General features: G+C 38.3%; 1 protein-coding gene and 3 non-coding genes across 4 annotated transcripts; 2 read left to right on the forward strand and 2 right to left on the reverse strand.

Annotated features, from left to right (window-relative positions):
* Positions 1-828: 828 nt before the first annotated feature.
* trnak-cuu (transfer RNA lysine (anticodon CUU)) lies at positions 829-901 on the reverse strand. Its single transcript has one exon. It is a non-coding gene; the product is annotated as a tRNA-Lys (tRNA).
* An 858-nt stretch (positions 902-1759) lies between these two features.
* Positions 1760-1900, reverse strand: LOC141348716 (U4 spliceosomal RNA). Its single transcript, XR_012357548.1, has one exon. It is a non-coding gene; the product is annotated as a U4 spliceosomal RNA (small nuclear RNA).
* Positions 1901-2360: 460 nt separating this feature from the next.
* On the forward strand, positions 2361-2442 carry trnas-gcu (transfer RNA serine (anticodon GCU)). Its single transcript has one exon. It is a non-coding gene; the product is annotated as a tRNA-Ser (tRNA).
* Positions 2443-17454: 15012 nt separating this feature from the next.
* LOC141325722 (uncharacterized) lies at positions 17455-20044 on the forward strand. Its single transcript, XM_073834471.1, has one exon. It carries the CDS (start codon positions 17585-17587, stop codon positions 18278-18280), a length of 696 nt encoding a protein of 231 aa, XP_073690572.1. The 5' UTR covers positions 17455-17584; the 3' UTR covers positions 18281-20044.
* The last annotated feature ends 1697 nt before the right edge of the window (positions 20045-21741 follow it).

Consider the following 21741-nt stretch of genomic DNA (forward strand, 5'->3'; position numbering starts at 1 on the left):
CGCAAAGTCTTGAGAACATATTGACAAAACAACAAGTCTTCTGGCTCCGGCACGCTATGATCGGTGGACACCTCTTTGACGAGGACCAACAACCAGCCACGCCAATAAAAGGAAACAAAACGAAGCAAGACTATCTTTCTCAACAAGCCTCCAGAGAGACTGGCAAAAATTGCCGATGCTGACTGTATTTCAAGTCATCCCGGTGGGGGATTGGGTATTAACTTTGTGGCAACATGGAACTTTTGCATCTACATTAATATTAGTCTGTTTCTTCTTATTCTGAGGTCACCGTAGCCACCAGATCCATTCTGTATTCCGATCTGATGGTCACTACAGTCCCCCGGTTCCAGTCCGTACCAAGAGCAGATAGTGGATCAGCACCTTCAGCCGAATGTCAGCGGAAACTATGTCAACTAGATGAGCCCCAGAGACAGATCATCAGTAAAGAAGGCATCCACATGCCACAGCAAACTACTCGAGCTGGTGAAAATGTTCACCAAACACCCGCCGCTGAATTCTTTTAAAACAAGCCAGCTTATTGAAGGTGCACAAGATAAACGCCCTGAGAAAGCTGTGCCTCGCAACCCTAAGAATGGCATAGGCGTTAGTGGACACCTGACGCGTGTGCAAAACTCCGGCATTTCACACGTCCCTGGGTGGGCTCGAACCACCAACCTTTCGGTTAACAGCCGAACGCGCTAACCGATTGCGCCACAGACATCTGATTTGAAAGATGTTTCCGGAGCTCGCAAAATCCACTCAGCCTGCGCGGCGAATGGGCACGCTGGAGCCCGCCACCCTTTTGGGAAGAAAGAGAGTCAACAGAGCCGCCCAACGTGGGGCTCGAACCCACGACCCTGAGATTAAGAGTCTCATGCTCTACCGACTGAGCTAGCCGGGCTGGTCGTGGGCTTCTTCACCGGGTCGGACCCAGTTTTCATCGGCCCCCAAATTACACAGGCGAAACGGAGGCTCTCGCGTTGTGCGAGACTGTCGAGCCCTCCCCGTGGGTAGGGCTTAGAGCAGGCTTAGAGTTTTCTTCTGTCGGTTTTGACCCAATCTATTTTTGGGAAGCGCAGTTTGACCCAGCAGTGCGGGCCAACAACACGTTCTGTTTTGCCGCGTGAAGGCGGGTCAATGCTTTGGACAGCGTATGGTTGAGATGTGATTTTCCACCAATTTGGGGCACCTTTCTTAAGGAAATCAAGGATGATTTGATGGGAAATGGCAAACTGCTGTAGCGTTTGGCTAACAAGCCAAAGCTACAAAGGATGTACCGGTGCCCCGTCGTCCGAGCAGAATCCACATTCGGCCGTAATCGGAGGTTACTACTAACGTTCGATTGTGTCTCATAGGGAGTTTGACGCAGGGCCTCAGTGGAAAACAGGCCCTCGGCGGCTGAAACAAAAGACGAAGAAGGCATCCACATGCACATGATTCAGGAGTGTTAAACAAAGAAACCACGCAAGATGACGAGGTGGTCCAGCGGTTAAGGCGGTGGAAGGCTAATACATTGTGCTCGACATGCACTGGAAGCTTTAGCGCCACTGAGAGCCCACCGGACCAGACAGGCCCAACCTGTTTACGATGGGTAACGGTGAGCTGTAATTGCGCTGCAGTTTAATGATACCCGTCTTGAGGACATATTTACAAAACAACAAGCCTTCTGGCTCTGGCGCTCAATCATCAGCAGACACCTTTTCAACGAGAAGCAAAACCTAAACGAAACAAGACTACTTTTTCTCAATAATACTCTAAGCCTCCAGAGAGGCTAGCAAAAATTGCCAAAGCTGACTGTATTTCAAGTCATCCTGGCGGGGTATTGGGTAAAGTTTTCAACCAGCAATGATCGCGCCTCGGATAAACCTCACAGGCTACAATATTGCCTCTGCGAAAGAATGCCGGCGACGGTCGTGACCTTTTCAGGCACCTACGTGGATGTGAACCGACAAGGTGGTAGCAAGCTTTAAACTGCCGCACAAACAGTCTCCTGGCACGGGTTGCTGCACCGTGTTTCTACGGAACAGATTAGAGGTGTGTAAAAGACGGCTCATTCACTATTCCCTCTGTGCTCAAAACAGCCTGCTGAAAGCACAGCAGCAGCTGAAAAGGTCCGCAGCATGGCCTCTCTCAGTCAGCAAGGGGGCGGGGAGGCCGAGTGGTTAAGGCGATGGACTGCTAATCCCATCCTTGTCGTTCGGTTCCTTTAGCACTGGACCTTAATCTAGGTCCTGGGGACCCCATGCTGAACTTTTTGTGTGTCCTCCTTATCTAACACACTCAGTTCAGTTCTTTGAGTTCTCTACTAATGAGCTGATGATCTGAATCGGGAGTGCTAAATAAAAGACGCCACGTAATATGACGAGGTGGCCGAGTGGTTAAGGCGATGGACTGCTAATCCATTGTGCTCTGCACGCGTGGGTTCGAATCCCATCCTCGTCGTTCGGTACATTTAGCAGTGATCCTCGGTCCTGGGGACCCCACTCTGCAATTTTTGTGTGTCTTCCCTATCTGACACACTCAGTTCAGTTCACTGAGCGCTCTACTAATGAGCTGGTGGTCTGAATCGGGAGTGTTAAACAAAAGGACCGCGCAAAACGAAAGGTGGTCGAGTGGTTAAGGCGATGCAAGGCTAGTCCGTTGGGCTCGGCACGCCTTGGTTTGTGTGGGTTCGAATCCCATCCTCTTCATTTGATGCTTTAGCACCACTGAGAGCCCACCGGAACAGACAGGCCCAACCTGTTTACGATGGGTAGCGGCGAGCTGTGACTGTGCTGTAGTATAGAGAAAAAAGGTAACAAGGGTGTCTGTGAAAAATGTCAGATCTTCTGTTATGAAGTATATTTTTAAGGTGCACTCTACATAATTTGTAACACAACAAAATGTTTAACCTTTTCACACGTGAATTCTAAATTTGCTGCCTGCCCCCCAAGCATAAGTTTTTTTTAACCGTTATTTCAAATCGCTATAATAATTCTAAAAATTAAATATTGCGCGGAATACGCAGCGAGCATGTCACGTGACGCTCTGCAATGACGCAATACTTCATCGCTAGAGAGCCTGGATGAGAGCCTGCAGGTGAGTAATTTAGCGTGTTTTCAGCCTAAAACCTTACTAAATTAATTGCAAACATTTATCAATTGCAATAAACACATCAATCAACACTTATACAGCCGTTTTATTTCACTATTAACTGTTACTTTATTCGCTTTATATGAGCACATGGCAGCTGCCGCACACAAGGACAACTAGTTGGTGAGTAAATGTTTAAGCTTATTTTTAAGTTTAGAAACTTCCCAAATTATTTGCAGACATGCATGGATTATAAAATGCGCAAACAAATTGTAATTGCAATTCACCAACATCAGATTTGTTGTTCTGAACGTAAATTGTAATGGTTTGCTTTTGTGCTATTTTGGGTGAATATGACCGACACATTGCTTTGGATGTCATCTAACGTGTACTTTTTTGTGTGCAGTTTGTTAGAGTTGGGTTGTTAATAAAAGAAGCATGAAGCATAATACAAGTTATTTTAGCTATTCACCATTAGCTGCTCAAACGCGTACACATAAAAGGAAAGAGTGTATGATGACAAATATACGCTATGGGGTTGCTTTGCTTTGTTAATAATAAGCATAATATATTGTATTAATATGTATTACAAATACTGAAAAGAGACACGCACAGTGCATGAAATTGTGACCATGTTTATTCATGTCAACTATAAACATAAGAAGCAGAAAACAATTTGGATTAAAAAAGGAATTGACAAGTATTCAGTTTGATGTATACAAAATATAAGTGTAGTTAAAATGATTGATAAATTACAAATTATTTACAAATGTACTAAAAACAATATCAGTGCAAATATTTTGACAAGAATGACTAATAAAATCCATTAAATTGTTAAGATTTATAATTATAAATTAATAATTATAATTATTTACATGTATTATTAGAACTGATATTAATTTGTTTTTCTGTTTTGCTGTTGTTTTTATTTTTCAGTAATTTTTTAGAGTGTGGTAATCTTCAAAACATGGAGTGGCACACAACGGAGTGTTGCATGGCACACACATGTACTTTGTGAGGCGCCTCTCCTTTCTCTTCCGAGAGCTGGAGAGGCAGACCTTGCAGTGCCGCCTGGTCCTGCTGCCTTGGGCGGTGGTCTGTGGGACTTCAGCAGGAAAATGCCTCGCTGATAACCTCAGAGGAGTGTCCAAAGAAGGCCGGCCCACTTTGGGTGGACACTGGGTTGTGCCATACTCCTCCAGCAGCCCTTTCATCAGGTTTGTCCTGAACTCCAGGGAAGTGGTGACCTGTCCTGTTGATAGTAAATTACATTTGTGGGGAATGTAGAATGTTAGTAAAGGACAGTATAGTTGTGAACACACTTGTGCATTGTAAATATAAGTGTAAAATGCATGAAATATAAGTTAATTTAGATGGCTGTGTAAATTTCTAACCTGACAGTTGGCGGTGAACAATGTGGCTGTTCAGCACAGCAGTGTCAAGCAGATAAAAGAAGATCTTCTTATACCACTTTCTTGTTTTCCTGGCACATTCATGAAAGCCTTTTACCATGTCAGCCCTGTCGACTGCTCCCATCTTTTTGTTATATTCTAGGACACAATGAGGCTTGACCTTCCTCTCTCCAGTGACATGGTCAACTTTTCCTGTGGCTGACATCTTGGAGGAGTGTACCGTGGTAAGCATAAGAACATCTCTTTTATCATGCCATTTTACCACCAGCTGTGTTCTGTTCTGTCTGCACTCAACTTGCCCTTTTGTCATTTTTCCAGTGAAAACCGGCATTCCTACCCTGTTGGCTCGCACAGTTCCACAGGCCCCTGTGCCGTGAGAGAGGAGGTGCTGGAACAGTGATGGACTACTGTACCAGTTGTCCACATAGAGGACATGGCCCTTTCCTAGGTAAGGTGCAAGCAGGGTCATTACAACTGAACCAGAAATGCCTAACCCCTCATAGTGGCAGATGTCGGTAGTGGATCCAGTATAAATGACCATGTCTTGCACATATCCAGTCAGCACATCACACAAGACGAAAAACTTCACTCCAAATCGGTTTCTTTTCGTAGGGATGTACTGACGGAAGGCCAGCCTACCTTTCCATTTCATCAGTGATTCATCTACGCAGAGATCTTTATATGGGACAAAAACATGACGAAAGGAGGAGGTAACTGCAGTAAATATGCGTTTTAATTTGTGCAGAGGATCCGCTGACTAGCTGTTGCATTGTTGGAGAAATGCAGACAACGGAGGAGCAGGAGGAAGCGGTCCTGTGAAAACAGCTTTGCGAAGAAAGGGGTCTGCAGTAACGGGTCGGTGCTCCAGTAATGCCGGAGAGATGGCTTTCTGATAACTCCCATCAGAAGAACCGCTACCAGGAACAAGTACATTTCTTTGATGGTAGTTGACACCCACCTTGCCATCTTTCCCAACACCCCTGGTGCCACCTTCTCCTGGAGTTCTGAGGCATACCGATTCGTTTCCTCCACAATTTCTCCAACAAGCTCCTCTGTAAAAAACAGCTTGAAGCACTGGACCTCAGTAGCAGATGCAGGAGGGGTTTGCAATCCAGATTTGGAGCTGTCAAAGGTGACACCTGGTCCAGGAGGGGTAAAGTTGCTGGTAGCTGTCCAGGTAGAGCTTGCCTGTTCTGCTAAATTGGATGTCTCACCGTGGGTACCAGTTGTGCCATCATCACCCCTTTCGAGGGTCTGGAGATTGGGTGGAAGCTCTTCATCAGAATCGCTCTCACTTGTCTCACTGTCAAAATGTGCCTCTTCATCAGAATTAAAAAAATATTTCTCTGATTTCCTCATCTGTCAGTTTTTTTCTTAACATTTTTTGCATTAATTTTGAGGTTCTGATGTTTTAGATCAAATATTTTCCTCAGGTTACAGCACTGTCAGTGTGTTTACGCGAGTCTGACGAAACTGAGGTAAAATGACGTCACACAAAATGGCGCAGAGGCATAATTTTATTTGAAATATATTTTTATTACATTTCAGTTAACATTAAATATAATCCTATTACAATTCATTACTAAGCATATGTCTTTTAAAATTTTATATTAATATTATAATCTTAGATAACCAGTTGTGAGCGCAGCCGTTTGTTTACATTACCATATATTGTGGGTGCCGCGCAATGCTCAGGGTGACTGTTGTAGGCTAATGGTGTCAGTATCATAAACAAAATCAACAGTAAGCGGGAAGGTAAGTTATAAATCTTGTCATGTTTGTTTACAGTAAAATGTGGCTGTGTATTACGGTCAGAATGCCTGTAATAAACTGGTCATCACGGCATGCACAATATGTCTAAAATCTTAGGTTGATTGCAAACAAATATACGAATGACTGAATCAAACACAGTAACAATTTAAATGCATGTATAATGATCATAATAAATGTTCAATAAGGCAAGAAGAGAGCTGTATTTGTGCTGCAATTCATAGAATCGGATCTGTGGAATTTACAATGGCTCAATTCATCCACGTCTCCCAAAATACATGGAAATAAGAGGCTAGTGAACTGGGAGAAAAATAGAATAAACTTTATAGTTACCTACACAATGTGTGTGTCTGATATAAATAAAACAATTTATAACTGAAAGTAACTGAACAGATTGTTATTGCCGTTTCCATAGACCGTGTGTATTTTACAAATTGTAAATGTATTGTTTTACTACTACTTATGTGAATTTAAATGTCTGAAACTTAAAATAAACATTATGTGGTTAAAAACACTGAGCAGTCGTGGCGCTGAGCGCGTCTGTCTCTGGATCAGCTCAAGCCAACGCTCGAAAGCAGATTTAAATTCAGCAGCTGATGACGTGACGCACTGAACGTTCGAATCACACTGGTGTGATCGTACGCTTCAGGGACCAGCAAAGGCCAATCACACCGGTGTGATCGTACGCGTTAAAGGGTTAAATAAATAATAGGTGTGACATAAATATGGTTAAATTATGGCTATTGATCTATCAGCCACGTGTGGTCCACATAGGGGCCCATTGCCCTTTACAGAACCCAGCCATATAAGAATAACACATAAGTTCCATATATCAGCCACATCTGTTTTCATGATTTGGCTCATTTTAGGTTGGGTTATGGCACTGTTTTGGCTCGGTTCTGGGTAAAAAGATGTGGACCAGTTTTGGGCCGGGGAACCTAAACTTATCTGGGCCACACTTTAGCTGTTGGTATGGGCCAGATCCGGCCCAGAGGAAATTTGCTGACTGGGTTGCCTCGATAGCAAAATAAAAATAAAATCCCTGACAGTGTTTCAGTAACTTTCCAAAAGAGGAATAAATAAATAAATACACAAACAAACAAAATAACAAGAGATTGATTACAATAGTCAAAAGAGTGATAGATCAAATTTGCCATCACAACCCCTTTGTAACAGTTACACAGCAGCATTAACTAGATTATTGTGAATTTAATGTCAAGGTATACTGTATAAGAAAGTATAGTGTTTTAAATGCACATTAAAAATAGAGAAAACTAATTCTAGATTTATGATGTTATTAACTTTAGAAATGCATCATCATAAGGGTACGAAATTCTGTTCTACAATCAACATTTCTATGATATATTTGTGATTCTAGAGAGAAGTGCACCAATTGGACTTTTATTTTGCTCGGATGATGTGACGTCATAAAGATGCGCTGCGCTCCTCATCTGTTGTTTTTCAAGAGAAGAAAGGTTTGTGGTTTTAACGTTTTTAAATCAATGCACGCTGTTGAAAGCGTTTTTATAAGCTGTGTAAAATAAATGCATCATCATCAAATATAACGTTGTCATGCGTTATTTAGTGTAACTTAAACGTAAGCCTTTAATAACAGAAGTGCGTTCCGTTTCGCTCTCTATATCATGAATCAATCGTGTGATGATAAGAAGTGAGAGACTCAGAATCCGAATCATTTGAATCGAATCATTTGTGAAATGATTCAGTGATTCTATTCAGCGGCACGCGGACTACAAACGACAACAAACACAAACGAGTGAATCACAACCGAGAATGATTTCATGAGACTGTAATATATTAAATATGATAAATAATAAATAAAGATCAAATAAAGATCAAAATCGTCTACTTGAATATAAACCGGTGTAATTTGTATTATAAATTTTATATAGAAGTCTTTTAACTCTGACTGTCTTACTAGTGCAGCTGTTTTAGATACAGATAGAGATTTAGTTTGCATTGATTGTTCTTTCTATTAATAATTCTTATATTAAACAGGACAAAGTGTTCAAACAGAAAAAACTCCTGGAGAATCAACAGAGATCCATGTGAAACACTATTATAAAGATGGCGTTTATTAAAGAGGAGAGTGAAGACATGAAGATTGAAGAAACATTCATCAAACATGAAGATACTGAGGAACAAACACAGATGGTGTTTATTAAAGAGGAGATGGAAGACATGAGTGAAGAAACATTTAGAGTCAAACATGAAGATACTGAGGAACAAACACAGATGGTGTTTATTAAAGAGGAGATGGAAGACATGAGTGAAGAAACATTTAGAGTCAAACATGAAGATACTGAGGAACAAACACAGATGGTGTTTATTAAAGAGGAGAGTGAAGAAACATTTAGAGTCAAACATGAAGATACTGAGGAACAAACAGGTTGGTTTTTATTCTCAGAGCATTTGTTATTATGACATCATGCATTTAAATCAACAATAATATGGAATTAGCCTTAACCAAACATTGTAACATTAAACCTAGTAGGCTATCTGCTTCTAATATTAAAACCATTGATTTATAGCACTTTGGCTAATTATGCAAAAGTACTAAGAAAATAATTTATTTGGCACAAAGCAAACCTTGAAATGTGAGTAATTACATTTGGCTACTGCATGCTGTCTACATGTTCATTTAAAGTATTTGGTAAGCAAATAAAACAAGGAAAAACACTTAGGCTACAACTATATGAATCCACACTTGCGTTTTCAAGCATTTTTCAAAAGTTTCTCATCCACACTGAAATGTCAGAAAACTATAATTATAAATTATATATGTAAATTATATATAATATAAATTATAATGTTTAATTACAATAAAACAATAATGACAATAAAACAAACACAACAAATAAGCCAAAACAAAAGCATTAACATTGAAGTTAAGTTCTGATGTAATTATGTGAGGTGTAAGATACACCTAAGTTATATCTTGTGTATATAAAGTTAAAAAAGCGAATAAGGAGGAAAATGAGGAAAAAGGAAAAGAAGAAGAAAATATATAAAGTAAATTACTGGTTAAAGAGAGGAAATTAAGAAAATAATTAAAATAATATCAATATAATCAAGTAAATCAATAGATGACCACTGTTCAGAAGGCATAGGTCAAACATACACCAAGGTACTGTATTTTAACATGAGAACAGTATAAACCAGTGGAGAGTGAAGACATGAGTGAAGAACCAATCAGAGTCAAACATGAAGATACTGATGAACAAACAGGTTGGTTTTATTCTCATAGCTGAACTCATTACAGAATTGAATATACAGAAATGTTTTAACATTTAACAGAAGTGTTGAAATCACATACTAATGCTGCCTTCAAGTGCAGCTGAGAAGATCCTGCTTTCACATTGGCCATTTGTTAATATAACATCATGCATTTAAGTTAACAATATGGAATTAGCCTAAACCAAACATTGTAACATTAAACCTAGTATCTTCTTCTAATATTAAAACCATTGATTTAAAGCACTTTGGCTAATTAAAAAAAGTACTAAGAAAATAATTTATTTGGCACAAAGCAAACATTGAAATGTGAGTAATTACATTTGGCTACTGCATGCTGTCTACATGTTCATTTAAAGTATTTGGTAAGCAAATAAAACAAGGAAAAACACTTAGGCTACAACTATATGAATCCACACTTGCGTTTTCAAGCATTTTTCAAAAGTTTCTCATCCACACTGAAATGTCAGAAAACATTTAATTCACCTCACACCTAAGACTATACAAATGGAACAGATGATACTTTTTCATGCAAATTTCCTTTAATTTACCATTTTTTTGTAGAAGAAGACAATGTAGGACATACAGAAAAACAGTACAAAATGGGACAAAACAGTGTTGTAAATATAAAGCAAGTCTGACAATAAAACAAACACAAAAATAATTATATCTTGTGTGTATATAAAGTTAAAAAAAAGCGAATAAGGAGGAAAATGAGGAAAAAGGGAAAGAAGAAGAAAATATATAAAGAAAATTACTGGTTAAAGAGAGCAAATGAAGAAAATTATATAAATAATATCAATATATTCAAGTAAATCAATAGATGACCACTGTTCAAGAGGCATAGGTCAAACTTACACCAAGGTACTGTATTTTAACATGAGAACGGTATAAACCAGTGGTTCTCAAACTGGGGTACGTGAGGTGATGGAGGGGGTTCAAAAAAACAAAAGGCTGAGCATTGGCATTAATTTAATTCTACCCCAACTTAAGGTTAAGGTGATGAGCAGGCATACATTGGGCTCAGGTTGTTGTGCTGAGGTGTTTCCCATGCATTGATTTATTTGTGGTGACTCAAATATCATACATCGTCACTACATTATCAAAACTGACCACAACCAATAGATTTTCCAAAAGGCTTTGACTTTGTTAAACAAACATGAGCACTGTGTATTTCAAAATCAAAGTTTTTATATCACTGTTTCTCTGAAGGAAACCTTTAGAAGGTTCAGAACCTTCTTTAGAAAATTTTCTTCAAATAATGCCTGATAAAGCTACCAGTCTCAGATGGAACATGTGAGCTAAGGACTCTGTTCTCTTCTCTGTGCGCAGTCATATCAGGTTCTTAGGCCTTTTTTGCCTCCCTGTTAGGCTGCTTCTGCTTGGCAGTGCTTCCCAGACTCTTGAGGTTCTCCTATGAGCAAGCCAGGAAAAGTGTCTGGGTCCCCCTCTCATCTCTGAGAGTTAAGTCCTCTGCCCCATGGAGCTTCGTGAGGCAATCATATCAGGTGTATTATGCTGATGATACATGGGGCAACTTTTTGAGCAATTTTATCGGGCAACTCTTTTTTTGCAATATTGTTTGGGCACTTTCCCATTGAAAATGGGTAACAGATTTCTATCTGGATAATTTAGATCAATCGTGAGCCCTGTATCTCACCTGGTTGCCCATTGACGGCAACATTTGCCAAAGTTGACCGGCAACATTGCTCAAAAAGTTGCCCAGTGTATCATCAGCCTTGGGCCTTTCCTTAACTGGCCTCTGTGCTCATTATAAGGTCAATTATGAGCATGCTGCCATCATCTTTTGTTTTATCATGTTGTTAGGTCCTAGGTACTTTTTGGAGCCTTGCCTGATTGAGCTGATAAAACTGTGATGAGAATATTGCTTGTGAATAAATTACTTTAACAAAAAAATAAAAACAAATCTTACATGCATCTAAGGCCTTGTCCACACAGAGATTAGCTGTATATGCAAAAATTGTATATTTTTATTGACGGATCTGGCGTTTTGGGAGAGTAAAACCAATATGTATTTAAAGGTGCATAATGCATTTAGAAAATATTTTAAGTTGTTCTCTGATATCTACATAGAAGGTATATGGCATAGGAAAGGGCAAAAAAAAATCTCCAGAAACGGTTTTACAGGTCCATTTACAACCAGTGGCGGCTGGTGCTAAAATTTTTTAGGGGGGCGCACACAAAATGAATCACACTGTTAATACAGGCTTTATTATCAGTAAAGTAATCATTTAACATTTGTAATCATCCCAAAAAATATTAGCCATTTATTTTAATGTGATTCAGAGATAAAGGCCATAGTACTAATGTTATTCACACGAGGGAGCCACAGGATAAATCTCAAAGACAGAGAAAATAAATTGATTTGTAATAAAACATTGAATATAAATTAATTTCCATCAAGTTATATATAGTCCAATATAATAAGTAATTATAATGCTATTGACAATATATTTGTATGTCCAATTAAAGATGGAACACTATATTATATATATATATATATATATATATATATATATATATATTAATATTGTGCTTATAATAATACTAACATAAACACTCACAATTTACTTGAAAAAAGACATCTACATAAACCCTTGCTTGTACCCCGACGATTGAGTTAATCTGCATTATTACAGTTTACGTTACTTTCTGTGTAGTTGCCCACAACGCTTCGGTGAAAGGACTTTGAATAACAAACAATGAAAACAATAAAAGGCATGACTTACATGGCATCTAGCAAGCAAACTCTATCCAAGCTCCATGATTCGTAAGTTTATTTTATTTATTTTTTTCTTCATTTGAATGGCTTGTGAAAGATAAAATCAAATTTACTTTCATATCGGAAAAGATATTGCACATATTTGACAGTCGAGAATGGTCCAATCCCATGAGGACAAAATATATAAAAACAAGATTGATTGGCTAAGATCTAAAGTGGGAGGGTCTGGGGCGCAGTGCTCTGCGCCCCGAGGACAATCTGAAACAAGCCAATCAGAGCGCAGCCTCAAGTCACATGCGTTTCAAAAATTTACAGACCTAATAGACACCCATTTGGCCGGCGTCCCGCATACACAAACAAACGAAAAACAGTTTAGATTTTTTTTATATTTAACAGGTACCTAGAATGAAATGCTCTGTTATTGGCTTATTTGGAAGCTTCATGAATATTAATGAGCTCTGCTCTGATTGGCTGTTTCACAGAGCTGCTCATCTCTATAGCGGGTACACTATATTTAATTAGGAGCTCTAGCCGCTTTTAATATGTGGTTTGTTGAATCTGCTGTTTTGAATCTTAGTCTGATTACTGTGATGCATGTGCTCTGTGTAAAGTTATCATGCAGAGAGAGTGCTTCTTACCCAAGCGTGCCGTAGGTGTCCTGAAAAGTGAAGCCAAAAGTTTTCGATCGCCCCCCGGTGGCTGGCTGCAGTATAGGTCATAAACCCCGCCCTCTCCATGTAATCTAATGGGACGTGAGCCAAACTAAATAATCGAATTACACGGCAAATAATTTTTTTCCAAAGGTCATTTCCATCGTGTGAGGTAGTTTTTATAATGCTGATTCATGCTCAGGTGTTCGTTTTTCTAATAAGTTTGCTTTTAAGTAGTTATTTGATGCTATAAAAACGGGGTGTGGTGTCATGATTGTGATCGTGCTATTGGGTCTGCGGGAGTTTGGGCGGGACTTTGACACCGCGGCTCCGCCTCACGACACTACTGCGCATGCTCTGGCTCCAAACGAACCTCTACTGCGCATGCTCTGGCTCCAAATGACGTAACTTCCCCCAAGATGGTAGCGGCCATATTGAGCTGTTTTGACTTCACTTTTCTATAGTGGAAAGAAGCGGAAACGCGTTGTCCATCTTTTTTACAGTCTATGTTCTTACCACACACGTTCAGCTGTATGTCAGTGATACTCAAGATCTGTAAATCATTCGCCATCATCAGGCAGTTATTTCTCCATCATTCACCATCATCAGCGCAGTCATGTATGTTTATGTGGTAAGTGAAATCCTATGTATTGCAATGTAACAGGCTAGCGCTAGCATTAAGCTAACCGTGTCCCTTCAGTGGCTTGCCTTGTTTTACTGATGTGCTGACGATACTGATGATTGGGCGATGCAAATGTTGGGGGCGTAACTATTAAAGATCCCAGGAAAGTTTCGTAACAGTCGGTGTTATGTTGGAATTGACCTTTTTTTCGGTGGTCTTTTGCAAATACTAGATTTATATAAGGAGGAGGAAACAATGGTGTTTGAGACTCATGGTATGTCATGTCCATGTACTGAACTGTTATTATTTAACTATGCCCAGGTAAATTCAGTTTTCCATTCTATGGCACCTTTAAACCCGGTCCCTGAGTGGAAACATAAGAAAATGACACTCATGTGGTTTCGTGTGTACAGTGAATCTGTATATTTTCTAAAATGATAATGTCATCAGCCAATGTCTCGCCCCTAGTCAGACACCGCTACTTCACATAACAAAAACATGAACAAACATTGAATGATTGTCTTTTTATTTACTAACATTAACACAGATTAATAAATGTATTGTTTCATGTTTTTTTTTTTTTTGGTATACTGCGTGCAAGGTTTATGGGCACTGCCAAAAGTTTCTTTTCAATTTTTAGTGTATCTCTGTGGCAGAATTAATGCGCTACATATTTATCTGGCATATATACTACATAGTTTTGTGTCAGTTTCATGTGGTCGCAGATATTTCTTGAGATGAGGGGGAAAAAAAGATTGAATAGAGAAAGCTCTGACATTGTGTGGATGTAGCCAAACTTTTTACTTGGACAAATGGATGATTGATTTAGGTGTCCAAAGGACAAGCACATATCAAGGCTTAATGTTGAGCTCTGGGGGCTGTTTCAAAAGAGACACTCAGAAAACCTGGGATTTAAGTCCAAAACGTGATCTGAAAAAAATCTAACAAATCAATCAGGGTTAAAGTTGGACCAAAAATGACCATTTAAGTTAGGTTATTAGTGACTAATAAACTATCTCACTAATCCAGGTTGAGTTAGTCAAGATAATTTAATATGCATGCTTCTTAAGCAGTCCCTAGTGTCAATTATAGATCAAATTGATCCACCATGGCAAATATATTTGTACCATTATATATATTTGAGATGTTGTGTTTTCCTCAGTGTATATTCTTCATAAGAATATGTAAATGTTAGAAAGTCATACAACCATCCACTTTGTTGTCAGGAGTGGACGAGGTATACACATGTAAACAAGTGCTGACACAATATAATAGTAGTTTAGTAAGTTCTGAAGAAAAACATACATTTGGTTAAAATATGTGTTGTTGGACATTAAATGTGACATGTTTTATAAACTATAATGTAAGTGTAATTTTTATCATAGCAATAAATGTAAATCAATTGTAAGCTGACTAATACAGTCCTAATTACTTCCTCAAATGAATAAATGTATTTTCCTCTTCCCAGTTAAAATGTAGGCTGTTTTCTATCATTTCATTTTTAATTTAGTCTTTCAAAGACTGGAGATAGAAGGTACAGCTGTCATAAAACCAGAGAGAAAGGCTGTAAAATCAGTGCATTCTTATTGGTCATTGTTAAAGGACTCAGCTTAGCCTGTCTGTTTGCCTTTGGACCAGGATAGTTTAACAGCATTATGCCAAGTTCAGACTGCATGATTTTAGCCCCGATTTTGACTCGCCGACAGGTTTTGAGAAATTGCCGACAAATGCCCAAAATCACAGGCAAATCGGTGCTCGTTCACGCGAGTGACAATCACACCGTGTGAACTATCAAAGACGCAATCTGAGAGAATCGCAGACGAGTCGCCGACACCCATGAGATATTTGGCATGCTAAATATCTGGACCTGCCGTGTGAAAGTTGATCTGACTGAAAATGACATCAGCGATTAGCTACAGCCAATGAGAGAGCAACATCCAGGCCAGCGGGAAGTTGGGGGACCAGTTACGAAGGTATAGACCACAATATCAACAAGCATTGTTTTGGCTTCTTTTCTTTTCGCTGCAGATGAGTGCACATGCAATTTGTATGACAAGATTCTTGCGGGCTGCCATTTTTTTTTATAATAATCCCAGTCTCAAGTGAAAACTTGCACGACTGACCTCGCGTTGTTTCCATGTCATTTCTCGTGAGTGTTTGGTTGTGAGACGTAGTTTGCGGACCGGGACAAGGTTGTCAGTGATTCTTCCTATTGTAAAGTCAGGCAGTGTGAAACCTCCTGTCGCTGATCCATCGTGCAGCGTGAACACAGCAGCGACAGAATACTACCCCAGATAATCATGCAATGTGAAAAGATCTGTGACACGATTGCTTTGAAAATCGTGCAGTCTGAACTCGGTATTTGTTGTGATTTCTGTGGAGTTTTGTTATTTATATGTTTAATTAAATGTTTAATGATTAAATTTACTTTAAACTAGAGCTACCAAATTTGCAAGTTACACTTTAGCAGCCCAATATTGTAGTGCCTCTTTAAGAGAGGAGTGTGCTGTGAGCACATGTGACCGGTATTTACTACGTGAAAAGGAAGCGTGAGATTCATTCAGTTTGTAATAACTTTCAACCCGGTGTGCAGCCACTTGGTAAACTCTCTTAATCTCAAATGTTTTCTTGTCTACTTTAATGATGTATGCTTTATGTTGTCTGCTGTCGCAATGCTATGTTGTTGTATTGTGTTTATGTCCGTTGCACGTTAAAGATAACGCTATTTCACAATTCTCCGGTAGATCAAAGCAGATTTGTTTACTGATAGAGATAGACGTGGTGGCGAAGCCGTGGGATTAACATTTAGATTCATAACATTACTATACTATACGTGTTCATTTGTATTTACTTTATTTAGTTTTATAATGTTTGATGAAGTAGGAATCGCGGACTTCCTGGTTTGCCGATTGCATGCATTTTGCATAGAGTTGTGGTAGGACTTGAGTTGATGCATAATGTTTGAAGTGTGAATTGTGTACGTTTAAATTATGAAATTAGTTTTATTATTATAGTATATTAATATTATTTATATTTGTATTTTGATTAATGTTATTTATTGTTATTGGGCTGTTGAGTTAAACAAGGGGCTGGTTGTAGTATGTACATGGAAATTGAAACGTTTGCATTTCTTGTTATTTCAGGTTTATTACTGGTTATCCTTTTTGAACTAAAAATAAACAAACAAATGTGGAATACAGAGTAATATCCTCTTTGTACACGGGGTTGCCCTTTCCGAGGGAAGAAAACGGAACAGTATTAGTTGCCCTGTGCTCCGTGTCTTAGAGTTTGCACTTGACTAACTAGGGCGCAGGTCAGGAAGCAGACAGACTGGCTAAACTGACCGTCTGCTAGCCACCTCACATCAGAAATCAGATAATTCTCAGCATATAGAGATCCCTTTACCTAGATATCACACTATAGAGAATGTGTCTGTTCCTCGAGCTAGAAAATACAAAAAAACACCCAAACCAAATTAAGAGTAACAATTTAACTGATGTTCAACAAATAAAAAAAATGTATATAATACAGAGAAACAAATGATAAAGCTTGGCTTATTAAATATCAAATTTGAAATGAATTGGTTGATTATCTGATTGTGCTCCTCCCGAACCTTGTAAATAAAATATAATTTGGGGAGCTTCTCCTCTTTCTTTTTTCCTAGACTCTCTCTAAATGTCTCCCCAGGAGACATCAAATGGGTATATAATAGTTGAGAGCAGTCTATATACATTTCCTAGATTTATTTAATTGTATAACAGCCACCTTAATCTCTGTAGGATACCGGCCAACTAGGATCAGGTTTGGACGCCCCTGGTAGCATCTAGCATTCATGCATTACATATCTACAAGTTGTGATGTTAATTGCTTTGTGCCATTAAACTGAGGTTAACTTTTAAATTTTTGTATTTCCACAGCGCTGAAAGAGGAGAGAGAAGAACTGAATGAAACTGAAGAGAAAGATCAGTTTGAAAATCTTCAATTTGTATCTGGAGAAAAGTCTTTTTGTTTCTTAGAGTCTGAAAAGACTTCTAAACAAGAAAGAGCACAAAAGACAGGAACTATGAGTAGTTTAATTTTCTGTCAGTGTGGTAAGAGTTTCAAACAACAAGGACACCTTAAAAGGCACATGAGGATTCACACTGGAGTGAAGCCTTACTCATGCCAACAGTGTGGAAAAAGTTTTACTCGTAAAGGATGCCTTAACAGACACCTGAGATTTCACACTGGAGAGAAGCCTTACTCATGCAAACAGTGTGGAAAGAGTTTCAAACAACAAGGATACATTAAAATGCACATGAGAGTTCACACTGGAGAGAAACCTTACTCATGCAAACAGTGCGGAAAAAGTTTCACTCGTAAAGGATGCATTAACAGACACATGAGATTTCACACTGGAGAGAAGCCTTTCACATGCAAACAGTGTGGAAAGAGTTTCAGTCAACGAGGACGCCTTGAAAGTCACATGAAAATGTGCAATAGAGAAAAGCCTTACAGATCCCCTCAGTCTGAAAAGAGGTTGAATGAAAGTGGAAACTTTAAAGTTCACCAGACAATTCACATTACAGGGAGCCTTTTTACCTGCCAACAGTGTGGAAAGTGTTTCACTCATAAAAGATACCTTAACATTCACATGAGAATTCACTCTGGAGAGAAGCCTTACACGTGCAAACAGTGTGGAAACAGTTTCAGTCAAAAAGGAAGCCTTAACAGGCACATGAAGATTCACATTGAAGAGAAGCCTAAAAGATCCCCTTAGCATGGACAGAGTTTCAAACAAAATGTCTAGAAAGGACAGTTCCGGTCCTTGATTCTGATTGGCCACAATCAAACCTGTTGTAAATTACTCTATGACCTCACCTCTTTGTTTCTTGGCAACTACATTGTTTCAACCACGATTACAGTTGAGGTCAAAAGTTTATATTACCCTTGTCAAAACAATCCTAAAGGATTCCAATAAGAATCCTATACAGGGCTCCTACAATGATATCAATTCTAATTCACATTTTAAAGCAATGTGTTTTGTCCATGGTACACTTTACAGTGCCAACTAGCTATATTGTGTTTGACTGAGCTTAAAGGGATAGTTCACCCAAAAATTAAAATTTGATGTTTATCTGCTTACCCCCAGGGCATCCAAGATGTCTTTCAAGGGAATCATATGCAATGAGAAAAGCAGAGGAGTGAATACTGAGTGTTGTTGGTCAGATGGTCAAGAACTAAATGGTGCTTATTCTTGTCCACAAATGCCAACATCATTTTCAAGCTCTTTTAGGAAAAAAAAAATTGGTTTCTAAATAGATCTTATAGCACTAGAATACAAATGCAACTTTGTTGAGCACAATTTTTGTGCTGTGATGGGAGTTAAAGAGGACCTGTTATGCCCCTTTTTCTCAAGTAGTCTTAGGTGTTTTGAACTGAATAAAGTCAGCATCACATTTGCAATTGTGCTAATATTCAGGAAAACAGGACATTTCTTCTTTAAGAGTTGCTTAAACACACCATATGTTATAAATATAGAAAATATAGTTGACAGCACTGGTTTTCAAAGACTGAGATGCTTTTTCAAGATAAGATTGTGCCTTAAAGCCGATCGGAGAGACAAGTTGCAAGTAAACAAAAAATTTTATTGGACTATGATGTTACATAATTTTGTATTTGTATTTCCATAATGCTCGGCTTTCTGATTTCCTCCTGGGAGTCCTGACTAGCAGTGCAGGTTGCTTATTGAATAGTTACTCATATTTTGTATTTTAAATATGAAATTATGTTACATGTACTTTGTTACTCCCCAACCCTGGAGCCAAATAATTAAATAGAAACCAAAAATGTAGATTTAATTAGAAAATCTTTCTTAATTGAATTCTGCTTTTAAATTCTCTAGCGTGAAGATAAACATGGCAGATAATGTTTTGTTTTTTTGTTTTTTAAGGAGCTGATTTTTTTTATAATTATATGGTAGTTGTGATAAAAGCATATATTTGTATAAAAAGTTATTTGTAACACACACACATATGTGTGTGTGTGTGTGTGTTACAAATAACTGTTTTAATTATGGCTATAATTAATGTCTAAAATGGGAAGGAAATGCATTTAATAGAGACAGATCATTAGCAGTATTTGTATCAGTGAGACTGGTCTTCATTAACAATTGGCTACTTGGTGAAAGATGCCAATAAGCCCCATATTTTAAATGTACAATGATTAAGTTGTTTTACATTAATTTGGAGATTCAATGTGAAACTATTGTCAAATTAGTATTGTCAGTTATTTTTTAATTGATTGACAGCACTAGTCTAAATTTTTGTTGTCTGTTGCTTTGTGCCATTAAACTGCTGTTTATTAATTTTTTCTTATTTCACCTCAGACCTGATGACTCTGAAAGTCAAGAACTCAATGAAACAGGAGAGAAATATCAAAATGAGAAACATAATTTTAAAACAGAAGAAAAATCAATTAGTTGCTCACAGAATAAAAAGACTTTCTCACCAGAAAAAAAAAAAACACAAAGTACAAACCTTAAAGGAACCGTATGTAGGATTGTGGCCAAAACTGGTACTGCAATCACTTTCAAAAAACTCCCGCTCCCCCCTGACTCGGGGTTGCCAGCTAAGCTGCAGGAGTAGGCTGCAACAAGGAGCTTCCAATGGCAAGTGACGAGTCCTACACAGAAATTTGTTTTTCTTCTGTTAATTATGTTTATGCTTCACAAGAGATGTTTTGCGAAGTAATTCTGTATCGCAAAAATTTACAGATGGCGATTAGCCAAATATTTCGTAAAGATGTACTGTAATACCACATTTCAGTCGGAACATAGATTGTTTTCATACCCTGCTAGTGGTGCGATATAAAGCTTTTTATGAACGCATTTAGCACGGGCGACCGTGGGAAATCCACTGTGTACGGAAGCAAAGTTAGCCAAACATAGATGAATCTTACTTGTCCAGGAGAAAATTACCAACGATGGCGTCTATCTTCAAATTCTTCTCCGTTTTCAGCCGTCTCCATCTTTCAAAGGCATCTCCTATACAAATCCTTGTTTTATTTCGGACTTTGTCACGACGTATTTCGGATTCATAACGACGGATCACAAAACTCTACTGATTTCGTGATTGGTAGATAGCTGGAGGGTGGAGCCTCAGACCAAAACACAAAATGACAACGATAACATCAGTTGAGGGCTGCAACTCTCACTTTTAAATGACAATATCCTGGCCACACCACTGTTGTCAGTGATATAAGTATTTGAAATGAACATGATTTCTTAATGTCTAGTGACATGTCAGGGCCATTTTATGATTAACTGACATAAATTTCTTACATACGGTTCCTTTAATTCTAACATGAGAATTCAGACTGGAGAGAGACCTTACAGCTGCCAACAGTGTGGGAAGAGTTTCTCACGAAATGGAGATCTTAAGACTCACATGAAATTTACATTGAAAAGAAGCTGTTAATATGCCCTCAGTGTGGAAAGAGTTTTACAAATAAATATAACCTTACTGTCCATATGAGAACTCACACTGGAGAGAAGCCTTTTACCTGCTCTCAGTGTGAAAAGAGATTTATGTGGAAAAGAACCCTTACTGTCCACATGAGCATTCACACTGGAGAGAAACCTTACACCTGCGAACAGTGTGGAAAGAGTTTCATGTATAAAGTAAACTTTAAGATTCACATGACAGTTCACACTGGAGAGAAACCGTACAAGTGAAATCATATTTTCGAACGGTATATCAATAGAAAGAGTTAGCTCTTATAAATACCTAGGTATTTGGATTGACGAGAGATTAACCTTTGATATACACATTGACAAGTTACTAAAAAAGCTCAGGCCGAAATTAGGTTTTTTATATCGGTTAAAAAATGTTTTCCTTGTAAGGCTCGTAAGAAATTAGTAGAGAGTACATTTTTGTCTATACTTGATTACGGTGACCATATATATATATATATATATGCATGCATCTGTTACTTTATTGAGAAAACTAGATTCTGTTTATCATGCAGCAATACGCTTTGTCACAGGTGCAGACTCACGGACGCATCACTGTATGTTGTACAATTCCTTAGACTGGTTATCTTTATATCAAAAGGAGAAAATTACATTTGTATTTATTTATTTTAAAGGCTCTTTTAGGTAAACTACCATCTTATATTTCTAATTTGTTAAGATTTCACCCAAATAATCAACGCACTAGATCTGGTTCCTGTATTCGGTTA

Source organism: Garra rufa, chromosome 1 (genome assembly GCF_049309525.1).
Source record: "Garra rufa chromosome 1, GarRuf1.0, whole genome shotgun sequence".
NCBI lineage: Eukaryota > Metazoa > Chordata > Actinopteri > Cypriniformes > Cyprinidae > Garra > Garra rufa.

Excerpts from the sequence above, each read along its gene's own strand:
- LOC141325722 (XM_073834471.1), top strand. The coding sequence starts at position 17,585 with ATGAGTAGTTTAATTTTCTGTCAGTGTGGTAAGAGTTTCAAACAACAA.